Source organism: Equus przewalskii, chromosome 5 (assembly GCF_037783145.1).
Source record: "Equus przewalskii isolate Varuska chromosome 5, EquPr2, whole genome shotgun sequence".
Classification (NCBI taxonomy): domain Eukaryota; kingdom Metazoa; phylum Chordata; class Mammalia; order Perissodactyla; family Equidae; genus Equus; species Equus przewalskii.
The window spans coordinates 51,887,309-51,900,958 of NC_091835.1; the positions used below are offsets into that span (position 1 = coordinate 51,887,309).

The 13,650-nt window shown below is 37.0% G+C and overlaps 1 protein-coding gene across 5 annotated transcripts in view; it reads left to right on the forward strand.

Moving 5' to 3' along the window:
* Nucleotides 1-13,650, forward strand: part of IRAG2 (inositol 1,4,5-triphosphate receptor associated 2) — a 94,190-nt gene that overhangs the window by 62,465 nt on the left and 18,075 nt on the right. For all 5 annotated transcript variants that reach the window (XM_070619320.1, XM_070619323.1, XM_008513354.2 and 2 more), the window contains 4 exons: nucleotides 9,447-9,493; nucleotides 9,601-9,665; nucleotides 9,814-9,921; nucleotides 12,092-12,162. In XM_070619320.1, coding sequence (XP_070475421.1) covers nucleotides 9,447-9,493; nucleotides 9,601-9,665; nucleotides 9,814-9,921; nucleotides 12,092-12,162 — 291 coding nt within the window. The remainder of the gene's footprint in view (nucleotides 1-9,446; nucleotides 9,494-9,600; nucleotides 9,666-9,813; nucleotides 9,922-12,091; nucleotides 12,163-13,650) is intronic.

Sequence of the window (13,650 nt, forward strand, 5' to 3'; positions counted from 1 at the left end):
ACTCTTATAGCAAGTATGAATCTTATACTTGGAAACTCAGAAGCATGAGAAATGCCAACCTTTGATGGCAATAAATTAAAATTCAGTTATTTAGGGGCTTTCTACCCCTTCTATAGTGTAAACTTAAGGATATACAACCCAAAAAAGGTTTTGATGAAGTGTGCTGAACTTTTTGTTTAAGAGGCAGGCTGGTTTGGGACTTAAATTCACTAATGGCTGTAAGAAGTCTCAGGTCCCATTGACTCTCTAAGAATTGAGGTCAAGGCTAGATAAGCTTTGAGGTGCTAGTACTTTGTAATAAGTCACAAAGTAGGGCAATTCCCACAGAGTATACATTGCTGCAGTTAGGTGCCAATGGTGCTTCTCTACCCAAGAAGAGAATAACGATGATAGATAACTGAGGCCACCTAGGCAAACTCCCCAGGTCATGGAGACGTGTCTTGAGCGCCTGCCTTGATCTACAGTCTGAGCCTGAGCTTCATGATCTCTCCGTCAAATGGACCAGAGATTTCTATTCAGGATCTGGCAATCCATCTTTCTTTCTTGTCTTTTTTTATTTTCCATAGCTTTATTGAGAGAGAATTCACATACCAAACAATTCATCTATTTAAATTGTTCAATTAAATACTTTTTTTTTTAAATATTGGCACTTGTGCTAACATCTGTTGCCCATCTTCCCACCCTCCCCCTTCTTCTTCTCCCCAAAGCCCCCTGGTACATAGTTGTATATTCTAGTTGTGAGTGCCCCTGGTTGTGCTATGTGGGATGCCACCCCAGCATGGCTTGATGAGTGCTGCCGTGTCTGTGCCCAGGATCTGAACCAGCGAAACCCTGGGCCACTGAAGCAGAGCGTGCAAACTTAACCACTTGGCCATGGGGCCGGCCCCCTAAATGCTTGTAAACATATTCACAGTTATGCAACCATCACCACAATCTATTTTAAAATATTTTGATCATACCCAGAAGAAACCTCATACCCATTAGCAGTCTATCCCTATTCCCCCTTCCCCAAATCCCCAGCCCTAGGCAACCACTAATCTACTTTCTGTTTCCATAGATTTGTCTATTCTGGATATCTCATATAAATGGGAGAATACAATAGGTGACCTCTTGTGACTGGTTTCTTTCACTTAGTATAATGTTTTCACGGTTCACCCATGCTGTAGCATGTTATCAGTACTTCATTCCTTTTTATGACTGAATAATATTCCAGTGTATGGATGTACCACATTTCGTTTATCCATTCATCAGTTGATGAGCACTTGGGTTGTTTCTGTTTTCGGGCTAATGTGAATCATGCTACTATGAACATCAGTGTATAAGTTTTTGTGTAAACATGTGTTTTCAATTCTTTTGGGCATACCTCTAGGAGTGGAATTGCTGCATCCTGTGGTAACTCTATATTTAACATTTTGAGGAACTGCAAAACAGATTTCCAAAACAGCTACAGCATTTTACATTCCCATTAGTAATGTATGAGCATTGCAGTTTCTTCACATCCTTGTCAGCACTTGTCTATTTTTTTGCTTATAGGCATCTTAAAGGGTGCGAAGTGGTACCTCATTGTGGTTTGGATATGCATTTCCCTGATGACAAATGATGTTGAGCTCTGTTGCGTGTACCTGTTGGTCATTGTATATCTTCTGTGGAGATATGTCTACCCAGATCTTTTGCCCATTTTAAAAATTGGGTTATTTTTCTCTTTACAACTGCGTTCTATGTGTTGTTCTTATTCTTTCTTTTAAGTATGTGTAGCTGACATTTTTCTGTTCCTCGGTAGCTATCCTATAGAATAGCTAAGGGAAGGAAAGAAAAAGGAAATGAATCTAGTTTGCTATTTCTTAGCAGCTCTTGTACAGTTTTAATAAAGGAAGTTGAACTTGGAAGGTTACAGGATGTTTGGTTATTAGTAATTTCCCTTTTATCTGGCACTGATTTCACCAAGAAAGGGGAAGAAACAAACATCAGTTGTGTAACAGGTACTTTGTAGGAAAGCATTTCCACATGCCGTGTCATTAATCCTCTCCACAACTCTGAGTGCTAAGTATTCTTTGCTTTTTATAGAAGAAGCAACTGAAGTTCAGAGAGGTGAAATAACTTACCCTCGATCCTCAACTACTAAGTAGCAAATCTAGGATTCAAAGTCAGGTTTGTCTAGCTTCAAAGGATAAACCCTTTTCACAACCCCTCTTAGTACACTGAATTTAGACATTTCAATCCTAATAATCACTCATAGTTAGCTTGAAAGTGATTTTTTGGCTAAGAAATGTGCTGCCTTAAATATCTAAAAGGACCTCCTGATCTACCCTCATTAGGATATGTGACCAAGTTGTTTTTGACTATGGTCTTGATACCCATTAAGAATAGGAGCTAACAAAGATTGCAATAGAAACAGCTGTCAAATGCTCCTGGGAAATGTACGGGTTCCCTGAAGGTTTCATACTGTCTTCTGTGCCGTTTCTTCTGCAGTTCCCAGGAACTAGTCTGTCTGCTGTGGATGATACCATCAATTCTCACCATTCTCTTTCTGGGCTTCTGCTCCACTGAAGAATCTGTGCAGCCTGTTCGCTGCACGGTTCACTCCCTCATGCCTGTCCCATGAGCAAATCCCTACCTCCCATCCTTTCATGCCTGCCACGCCCATCTCTTAAACACAGAGAGAGCTCTCCTTAGAAAATGGTTCCTAAGCATTCTCATTAAGTACAGGGAATTAGAATGAAATGTGAGATAAAAATTTAATCCATGTTTATCCCAGTGACCCATAAATCATGGTGTTTTCTTAACTCCTTGGCTTTAAACTGTGGGATTTTTGTCACTCTTGAGAGCTTCATAACAAACAACTTGACCTGGTATTCAAGGCACTCTCTAATCTGATTACCATCTAACTTTCCATTCTTTCCCCATCACTGCCTTATAGTTGTCCCTACTTGTTAGCCCAAGCAGGTAGCGTGTATTGTCAGAATATATCACACCTGCCTGTTTATGCTGTCTTCTCTACCCGGAACACTGAACACTTTCCACGTCTCAAAATGCTGTGTGACCGTCAAGGCCCATTTCAAAAACCAACTGTTTCATAAAATGTTTCTTGTGGTAGTGAGAAATGTTGACAATCAGGCATCTCCAGTCCTTCCTGAGGTGCAAATTGTAATGGATTAAGAGGTTTTTCCTAATCCATTAGGTGAGGTTTTTCCCAGTTTCTTCCTCTGGGTAACTCTGGAAAAGTCCTGGCTTTCAGGCCTCAGTTTCCTCATTTCTCAACATTCCCACTCAGGAAAAAATAAGTTCGCTCCCTTCTTTTAGACCCCAGTAACTCTTTGTGCTCCCCTTATTGTCACCTGTATTCTGATTGCATTGTAGTTCTTTGTTTTCTTATATTTTTCTTGTATTAAATTATAAGCTTGGTGGAGAGTGCCTTTGTTTGACCATTAACCAGTGTGCATCTAGCATCCTGCATAGATGTGGTGTCCAGTAGCCATCCCATTAATATTTGTTGAACGTCTATTTACTTATTTATTTTTGTACTCCCTACAGGGTCTATTTAAAACGTTGAGAGTGAGAATTCAATGAACTCGTTGAATTGACAGCCTTGTCATATCACTTTCTGACTCCTTTCTTTGGACTGGTGTTCCCGAGAACTTGAGATTTATTTTTTATTCCTCTCACATATTTGTAGAGGAAGCTACATTGTCACATCTCTTTCAGAAAGCACAGTGTAAGAGAAAAGTGAACATCAGTAGTCGTAGGAGGATCTTTGAGTGATTAAAGGGCTCTAACAAGATTAATATCTCAAAAAGGACATCTCTAAAATAATTTGGGGCCCAGTTTGGGACGTTCTTGGGGAGAACAGAGGTACTTTACTGACCCAGTGAAATTCATTTATTTGGAATATTTTAGTGTAAAGAGGAAAGAAGGAAATAAATCATTTCTAGTCCTCATCTTTTGGAGATTCAGACTGAAATATTTGTGGAAAAAATGTTTATGATATCTGAGATTTGCTTCAAAACAATGCAGGGATGGGTTTAGTGGGTGACAGTATACATGAAGCGAGATTGGCCGTAGGTTGATAATTGTTGAATCTGCAGAATGGGTACACAAAAGTCAATTATTCTATTCTGTCTACTTTTGTGTTTATTTGAATTTTTTCCCAGTAATGACAGAATTTTTAGCCACATAGCATAGATTTGGTTTCAGGTGGGTCTGGAATTAAGGCTGGATTTGTTATTTATTAGCTAAGTGAACTTGGACAAGTGGTCTGTTTCAATTTACTTGTGTGTCCTGTGAAACAGAAATATTACTTTGCAAGGTTCTTTTGAGGATTCAAATACACATGTACACAGATTGCATATGTACATTTATATATACGTGTCTGCAACAGCTAAGTTCTGGCCTAACCAGTCCGTGGAAACAACCAAGTAGGTCCTATTTAGAGGAAAGACAAATCTCAGTGCTCTTTTTCCCCACTTGCTGATGAATAGGAAGGCCTTTTTGTTTCATGGAATCCCATCTCAACATTTCCAAGAATCTCTAGGAGTGTATACCAGTATATCCCAGTGTTCTTCAGGCCTCACCACTTAGTGGGTGCCAGGGAAGGACACTGAACCTCCTGAGAGATCGTGGGGAAGGCAGTTGGTTTCCCCACTCACATCTGTTCAGTCCTTTTTGTTCATTGTCCACACTGCCCACAGGCCCTGCCTGCTCCACTGCTGGCCTTTTCGTAACTCTATGTCTGGACCTTTGACTATCTCCTCTCCCTGATCAGTAGAGAGATGGTGCTCCCTTCTTGTTTCAGCAAGGAGTCCTCCCGTGCTGTTGGGTAGACTCCTGTGATGTGGTTGTTAGAATTATCCTCTACTTATCAAGGCACAGATAATCCAGCAGGGCTGGGAGACACGCTGCTTGATGGGTAGCACAGTCTCCCACTGAATCGAGAATTGTTGCTCCTGTCAATAGCTAGACCCAGCTGTTCATTTGGCCCAACTTCCTCAATTCTTCCTCACGCTTAGCAGTTTCTCTCAGGGGCCCAGTTATCTCTCCTTATAGTCTGTCTTCCTTTCCTTATTCACTGCTCCCACCATTGAGTCTGAACAACAACCAAATGGTTTCTGGGCCTTTGCAAAACTGGACGTGTGATTTAGGTACCTGTGTGTGTGCCTAAACACTCCAGGAATTAAGAAGTTTCATGAAAATTCTGTGACCATGAAACTGATTCTCCCCTGTACCTACTCCAGTCTCAGATCTGACACCACTACAACATTTTATAACATATGTAAAGTACCTGATTCATAGTAAACACTGAGAAAATATCTATCACCCAGAATTAGAATTATCAGCAGTGTGAACCTCAGAGGATACCTTGTCAGAGGTGAGGGGATACGAAACGGAATTTCTGCTTTTCCTTTGGCTGTTAACAAAAAAATCACCTAACCAAATGTTAAGTGCCACTCCTTTGAGGTCTCCTTCATGTGTTTACACATTTTTGTCTAAGATGGACTGCCTCCAAGAGGAGGTGATTTATTAGGCAGAGGACAGAATCAATTCTAAAATATCTCCGAAGCTCTTCTGGCCATTGTCTGTCCTGTTCTCTCAAGTCGTGTGTGGGTGTAGCATTAATAACCTTGGAGAATAAATAACATTGCAATTACAAAATTGGAACGTGTAGAAATTGACTGATAACTGTATTATAAATTAACCTCAAAGTGGTGGGTGTGTCCCGTAGATCTGAGGGTGTGGTGTCCTTTTAGTTAGAAATTGGGGGGAAAAAAAAAACCAATGAGGAAATTTCGTTTTGTTTAGGTTACAGCGTTTATAATCTTTAGACGTTCAATTTGACACGCCTTCTCTTTTTAGAACATTGAAACCGACACTGAGTCAAGGAATTTTTTTTTTTTTGTTAGAATGAAATAAGTCTATAGAGACTCCTTTTAGTCAATTTTTCTTTTTTTCTTAGAAAACCGTATTAATTTATTTGAGTATCATCAATTGTCTGAAATAGATCTAATAGTAAAAGTTACATTGTAACAAGAGTATTTATTAGCAGAAGGGTTTCTAATCATAAAATCTGTAGATAAAGTCTCTTTTTATGTAGAAGAGCAAAAATAAAGTGACCCTGGGAGAGTATCTAGGCCTATTAGTTGCCGTTCTTAACATCTTAAAAGTTATTTCTTATTGTTCTTACTATTTTTCTATCTAAATATTGAAATGATACTACTGTGTGTGCACGCGTGTGTGTGTGGCTTGTGTTTGCTGACCCAGCCCATGGGAGACTCTGTGTCACTTTGTTGCGTGAGTACCTTGTCTACCCCACCCTACATTAGACTCCTAATGTCTCAAGCAAATGGTCTGGACCATGGATTTCCATGTAAATGTTATGCAGGTTGATATTTGAATGGCTTAGCCAGGAGGAACATTCTTCCTGCTCTATTCTGTCGGCATGTGTCAGACTCATTGACTTGAGCCAATCCTCTACATGTAAGTCTCTCATCTGAACTTTCTTTTTCTTGCATTTAGTCAATTCCTTAATTTTCCTTGGTTTTAAAATATATCCAGTGGATTATCTTCTTCATGATCTGCCCAGGTCTTACAGTTGTTGTGTGTGGGTTAGGTTCTCCTGTGGGTCTGGGATGCTGGTTTGAATAGGGGTGACTTTTGAAGTTGGAAGAAAAGAGCACGATTGTGCAAAGCTTTTGCTGAGTTATCTCCTACCCTACTCCATATGCACAGAGGCCTGCAGGGGTATATCTCCAAATTTCATTAACTATAATCCTAAATTTTTTTAAAAATCTCCTTCTTTTGTTTGGTTGTTCTTGTAAGAAGGAAAAAATAGTTGTTAGGTCAGATTTATGAAAATCTAAGATTGAGCTGTCTTGTATATTGGGTTGTCTTCTGATCAGTGAAGTTTATAAAGATTAGTGAATTGGAAGTAATATCCAATTGCTTACCTTGGAACTGTTCCAGAACAATGCAGTAATGTATGGTTACTAAATATATGACATTCTCCAAAATCACAGAATTATTGCTTATTTAATGAATAAATATTTTTTGTTTATCAAAAGGCTTCTCACTAAAATGTTTCATATCTAAGATATGGGACAAAAGAAGGGCTTACACAGAGCATTATGGCAAATGAGACTCATTTGTAATATCATGGAGGCAATCTGTATTTTTGCTGTATTTATTATTTTGACTTCAAATAATAATTAGACTTTTTTAAAAACAAATTTTGTAGAAATAACGTGTCCCCTTTCCCTCTATATTGGAAACAAGTTTAATTAAATAGAGAAAAGCTGCATTCTTTTTCATACCTCTTAAATTCAAATACAAGTATTCATGATCCTGATAGGTGTGAGGTCTTTATCTGATAAAATTAGTTTTTCAGTTGGTGCAATATAATTATAATTATTATATATTATGTTATTAATTATAGCACAGTAATAAGTGTTATTTCAAGCCACACTTAGTAACAAATTTGTATATGTTTTGGAGTTTTAAATGGCCTTGATTTTTTTATTATTAAGGAATCAATCCTTGTTGACTTTTGTGAAGTATGATACGCAATGAAACTGCAGATTAAGTTTTTCCTATTTTTATAGATTCATTTCTTACATATATATTGGACTATAGTTAAATAAGCATGTAACAATTCTTCATACAATCTACATAAGTATTTCAAGGATAGGGCCATCATTATTTAACTACCTGTAAGGTGAAAGGTACAATTTCTCTTCAAAATTTAATTCAAATATTACCTCACTCTGTTCTGTTCTGTGCATATTACTTTCCTCTGTGGAATGCTTCCTATAATTTATGAAGTATTTGTTTTACATATTTGTCTTCTTGACTGGCCTCTGAGCCCCTCTGGAACAAGGACTGTGTTTTTGTGTGTCTCCAGCCTTTGTCACTGTTCCTGACACAATGTGGGCCTTTGATGAAAGTTTTTAAGTGACTTAAACCAATGTCATGAGAGGTTTCAGTCACATATGGTCTGACCCAAAGACATTTAAAGCAGAGACGACATGAAATAAAAGGGAAGATTGCCCAACATTGATATCTAGGAGGATACGGTGTAAATTCTTGCTTTGTAAGTTTGTGGATTTTTCCAAACATTTGAGGTGAACTTTTAAAAGGTATATGTTTAAATCATCTACCAGTCTAACACAGTAACTGGGGGGTCTCTGCCTCTCCAGGGGACTGGGTTAGGGGCATCTCAGAGACGCCCCTCTTTACAGTGGGGAGGACTCTCATCTGGGTTTAGAGGCTGACAACACCATTTTGAACACTCCTGGGAAATTTATTCATTAGCTTTACTTTCCTTACCTGAAATAAATAAATCTCTTCTTGCTAAAACCTACTGCATAAAGTTGGTGAGAGAATTAAATGAGTTGATACACAGAAAGGTTTTTGTAAATTTTAGCGTGCTGAGCAGATGTAACCGGCTGCTGTTGTCTTGAATAACTACATATTCCGCAGACCCTTGCTAGACCTTTACCTTCCTGTGACTATGGCCAATATTATTTTGGATCGATTCTAAATACCGTGTATGATTTGCAGCATCCCTCTGTTGAAACCTGTTGTTGGTTGTGGCAGTTAATAAGAAGGCCTATGTTTGATTATGGAATATTTAAATGTCTTCATTTTTGCATTGTCCGTGCAGGTTTTTGAAATGTTCAAATGATTTGTTTTAATTTATTAAATTTTAATTTATTTTTCTAAATAAACCAAATAATAATGAAAATATACTTATTAGAAAACCTTATTATTAAAGAGGAACCTATGTTCCCACAGTACTTTTTGAAAGAGAATAAGTGAATAGATCAACCCTAATGTCCTAAAGTTCCCCCCAAATTAGGAGCCCCTGATAGAGATTAAGAAGTTCAAATTAAACTTTCAAACACGGTCCCAGGCAGGCAGAGACCACAATTTTGTTAAGCTCTCTTTGAGCACCAAGTAATAAATGCTGGCATAGATGTAATCTCTCCGATCTTTGAGAATTGGATTAAGTTTAAAATGTATGATTTGTCTAGCTAGAAAATTGAGAACCATTTTTAAATCACCAGACCAAAAGTTTTAAGTTGAGTAATATTTCCATAAATAAAAATGTTGTTTTATGTACACATAGAATGTTCTGTTTAAACAAAACTTAGGTTCATGAAATATACTCTACCTCTCCTTTAAGTTTAGAATTTGTTTTGCCCAGGAATTTATCAGGTTTTCTTTAAATATCAGACATGTAAGTATATTCAAAATTGGATTTTTTTCTTGCAAGGACAGCGTTGAGAAAGTATGTATATGAGTTTGCCCTATACCACCCTATTCCCATAGCCTCTCTAAAAGAGCAAAATAAATGCAGGTTCACTTAAAAGTGTATGAAAATGTTTGCTTAAAACAACCTCTCTGGAATGGAAAATGTCAAATTGTTGAACTTGTTTCCCTTTTTTTTTTTCCTTAAGGAGAATGGTGTTGAGTGCTTGTATTCTGAGAGCCCACCACAGTCCAGGTTTGCTTGTTTGTTTGTGTGTGTAAATTTGGATGGATATTCAGTTAATTTTTAGAAGACTTCTTTGGATTCGACGCTCTAAAATATGTCTTCTGCTCTTTTGACAGGGAACATTCCACACTACCATCTCCCGGACACACTTCATCCACAGACAGTACTGTAACTTCAAGTGGTGAGTGGACTTGGAAAAGATAGAAAAATAGGGCTGGTACTAGAATTATAAGCTTGATGTTCTATGACCTGCTGAGGTGTGTGCAAATGAAAAGAACATAGGCAAATAATCCTTTTGCATAGTATTCCTAGTTTCTTCCTGTTGGTAGATTCTGGACCAGAAATTTTGAATATGGCTTCTGGTGACCTTGATGGTAAATCACTCTGTGTGAAAGAGGAGAATACCACTTCGGCTTCTGCTGTGATAAAGATCAAAGGTAAGCTGTTGAAGGGTTCAAGTGTAGTTTCCATTCTAAAACACTAAGGAAACCTGTAAGCTAGTAGACTGACTATCCTCAGGCGCTCAGTAATAACATTTTATAGAAGAATTGTGAAGACATAGTCTGGAGATGAGAAGTCTAAGAGGTGACCTTGGCCTTCGTATATGATAAAGTTACCAATTTTTTTCCAGTTCTATAGATAGAACAAAAGTTACAATATGTTTTAATGGGACTTCAATGTTTCCTTATGGCAGAGATTGATTGGACACACCTGGGTGTCATCTGAGGCGCAGCTGCAGAATCACATACTTAGGAAATTCTCAGCAGCCTAATTAGAATCTATTAGGTTAAAATGGACCAATTAGTGATGGTCCACTCAGAAGGCAAAAGAATTAACTAGATGATATATTACATCATTTTCTGCCACTTGAGTATGAAAACAAAGTAGTTATTCTCAGCTGTTCCCAGTGAGACATTACTACAGTTAACACTCATGGGAGGCATAAGCTCCCATTCCCACCAAAAAAAAATAATCAAGGAAAATTTATTCTACTGTTTGAACTAGACGGTTAGATCTGAGATATAAGTGCTAAATTAGGGGAGCTGTAAAATTGTAGAAATGGAATCCATTCCTTAGGTTAACTGAAGAATACCTTTCTGTTCTACCTCATACCAAATAAGAAAAATTTTAATTAAAACTGAACCAAGATATCACTTTTCACCTATCGTGTAGAGAAAGATGCAAAAATTTGACTACATTCTGTTGCTAAGATTGTGGGGAAAAAGAATTCTCATACGTTGCTGTAGGGAATATAAATTATTGTAATTAAGATGGAGGAGAATTTGCCAATATCTTCCAAAATGTTAAATGTACATATCCTGTACCATAAAACAATTTGGTGTCTGGGAATTTATCCTATAGATCTAAGTATACACGTATCATATGACATATGTGGAAGTTTATTTACTGCAGCATTGTCTGTAATAAAATATTGGAAACTAGTAACTATCAGTAGACTAGTTAATATATTCTGGCATATCCATGTAATGGAATACTAATATGCATCCATAAAACATAGGAATCTTTTTTCTTGGAAGGATATCAAAGAACTATTGTTTCTTGGAAAGAAAAACCCAAAGTACAAAACATTACATATTGCATGTAAAAATTTGCACAAAAAGAATAGGAAGAAGTTTTTATGTATGCATAGAATACCTCTGGAAGGCTAGACAAAAATTAATAATATTGTCTGTGGGAAGGGAAAGTGGGTTTGTGGCAGGCATGGATGGGAGAGAAAATATTCACTGTAAAATATTTTCTACTTTTTAATTTCTGGACTATCAATTTCAAGTCTATCATCTGTCTTAAAATTTACAGAAAAACCAAAATAAAATTACCGTAGGGCAAAGAATTTTATGCCTCTCAAGAAAGTGGTTACCGTTTTGTTCTTATTTCAATATAAAATTTAAAAATATAATACATCCTTTATTTATTTTTCTTACAAAGAAAGAAACAAAATCTATATATAGCTACTGACCTTTGTGCCTGCACTGAACTAAATTCAGGACAAAGAATCATGTGAAAAGGAAAATCATTATCAAGTATATTACAGTACAAACACAAAAATAAAAGGAAATTACAAAAAGGAATGGCGTAAATTAAAAGTGCATCTTTTCTTCTTAGTTAAATGATGTTTTATTTAGAAAGATACCATGGTTTGAAGGGATGTCATACTTTGTTATCAGCCTTGCGTATGTGTGTATGTAATTTTTAAAAACCTGTTTGTCAAGCTACAAAAAAGCTACTAAGTTACTAATTGTTCATCCTTTCTTCACCCAGTTTCTATAATTATACTAGTAATGTGTTTGATAAACAAAGCAGCAGCAGCCTTAAAAAAGATTTTAAAAGCCCTGCTGTTTGAAGGCCAATCATAGAAATGTTCATTTCTATTAAGAAGTCTTACACGGCCAGCTTCCTTGGGAACCTTAGTTGCTCTGATCCTGATTCTGAATCAGTGGGCCCTGGTAAAGTTTTGTAGGACATAATTTGTTTCACATGTTAAGGCCTTTGCCACTTGCTAGTCCGCCCATTTTGCCACCTCACTATGTCTTCCTCTTTTACTTGTTGCCTCTCCCCCACCTCTTCAGTGTTTCCTTTTTCTCATAGGCAAAAGTCCAGCTCCTGAGAATATTGCACTCCAAGGCTCTGTCAGTGAGGACAAAACCATGTTAAATCCGGTAAGGAAATACACATGTTAACAATAAAAGTAATGATATGTTTCAATGGTAGAACACCTCCCTTTCAGTTTGCAAAATACTCTTAAAAGCTCTCTCATCTTTATCCTTTCCAAATATTTTGAGGTTAATAGAATTTAATTACACCAATATTTTATAGATGAAGAATTTGAGGCCAAAGCATCCTTATGACTTGCCCAAGGTCACACAATACAGTCAGAGCTAGGACCTCCTGACTGCACAGTGATTTTTATTTATTCATTCATTCATGCTTTTATTCTTTCACTCATTCATTAATCAAAATTCTACTGGAAACAAGCTAAATATCTGTCAATAGAGGACATTAATGAAGGTTAAATAAAACAGTAATATCTATGTTAAAGATATATTCTAATTAAGGGAAGAAACATACAATTACTCAGTAATTAGAGTGTGGTTAGTGATATGAAAAAAAAAATACTTGGGGTGAGAGGCCAGAAAAGGTGTCATGGAGGAGGTACCTTGTGAGTGGCATTGAATGTTATACAGACACATGAGAAACTGCTAGAAAACATTAGAAGGATGACTATTTAAATGTTTGTAGAAAAAGAGTTAAGTTCCCTTCCTTAAAGAGAAGGCTCATTGCCACTGGTAGGAATCTATAATTATTGAAGAGTAACTTGTAGACTATGGGTCCAATTCCATGTTTCTCCAAGAGTCCTACATTGTACTTATGTATTAGTCCCTCTCTGTATTGTATGTGTGGAGAGGCGTGTGTGTGTGTGTTATTGTTGTTTCCCCCTCAGTATATAAACATTGTTTTAGGTAGGCCCACCTGGTTACAAGGAACAGGCTTCATATAAGCTAACTCAAGAGAAAGTTGTGGCATGGATAGATTGGAGGCAATAAGGCAGATAAAAATTTTGCAGTATTCTAGTTGGAAGGGAGTAGAACGATTGGATACGTGATTTTGTAGTGTAAAGTATGTATAGAGTGTAGTGTTGGCTAGCACACATGCCAAAAATGGTTACCCCTTATAAAAAATGGACAGAGGAAAATTCAAGTCCTCATACTAAAGTTTTCTGAGAAAAAAAAAATTTCTTCTCATCTCAAAAAAAGATAGAAATAAATGTTTTAAAAATAATGGATTAGAAAATGTAGTAATGGAGGTCGGGGACTGGTTAGGATGCTATTGTAATAATTCAGGCAAGAGATGAAGATAGTATGAATTTAGTGAGCATGGAGAAAAGGAAGACCTATTTGAGAGATATTTAAGGGATAGGTCACAGTACATGGTGACTGATAATTGGGGGTGTGGGAAAAGGTAGATACCCTTGCTTATGGCTTAACTTACAGAATGAATAGAATAACATGAGAGGAGGGAGGGAGTAAGAAGAGTAGAATCATGGAGTGAAACAAGATTAGTTTGAGATAAGTCGCGTTTCAGGTTGACGTGAGACATCAGTACTCTGTAAGGAGGTTTTGATATATGACTGTATACCCACATTTATA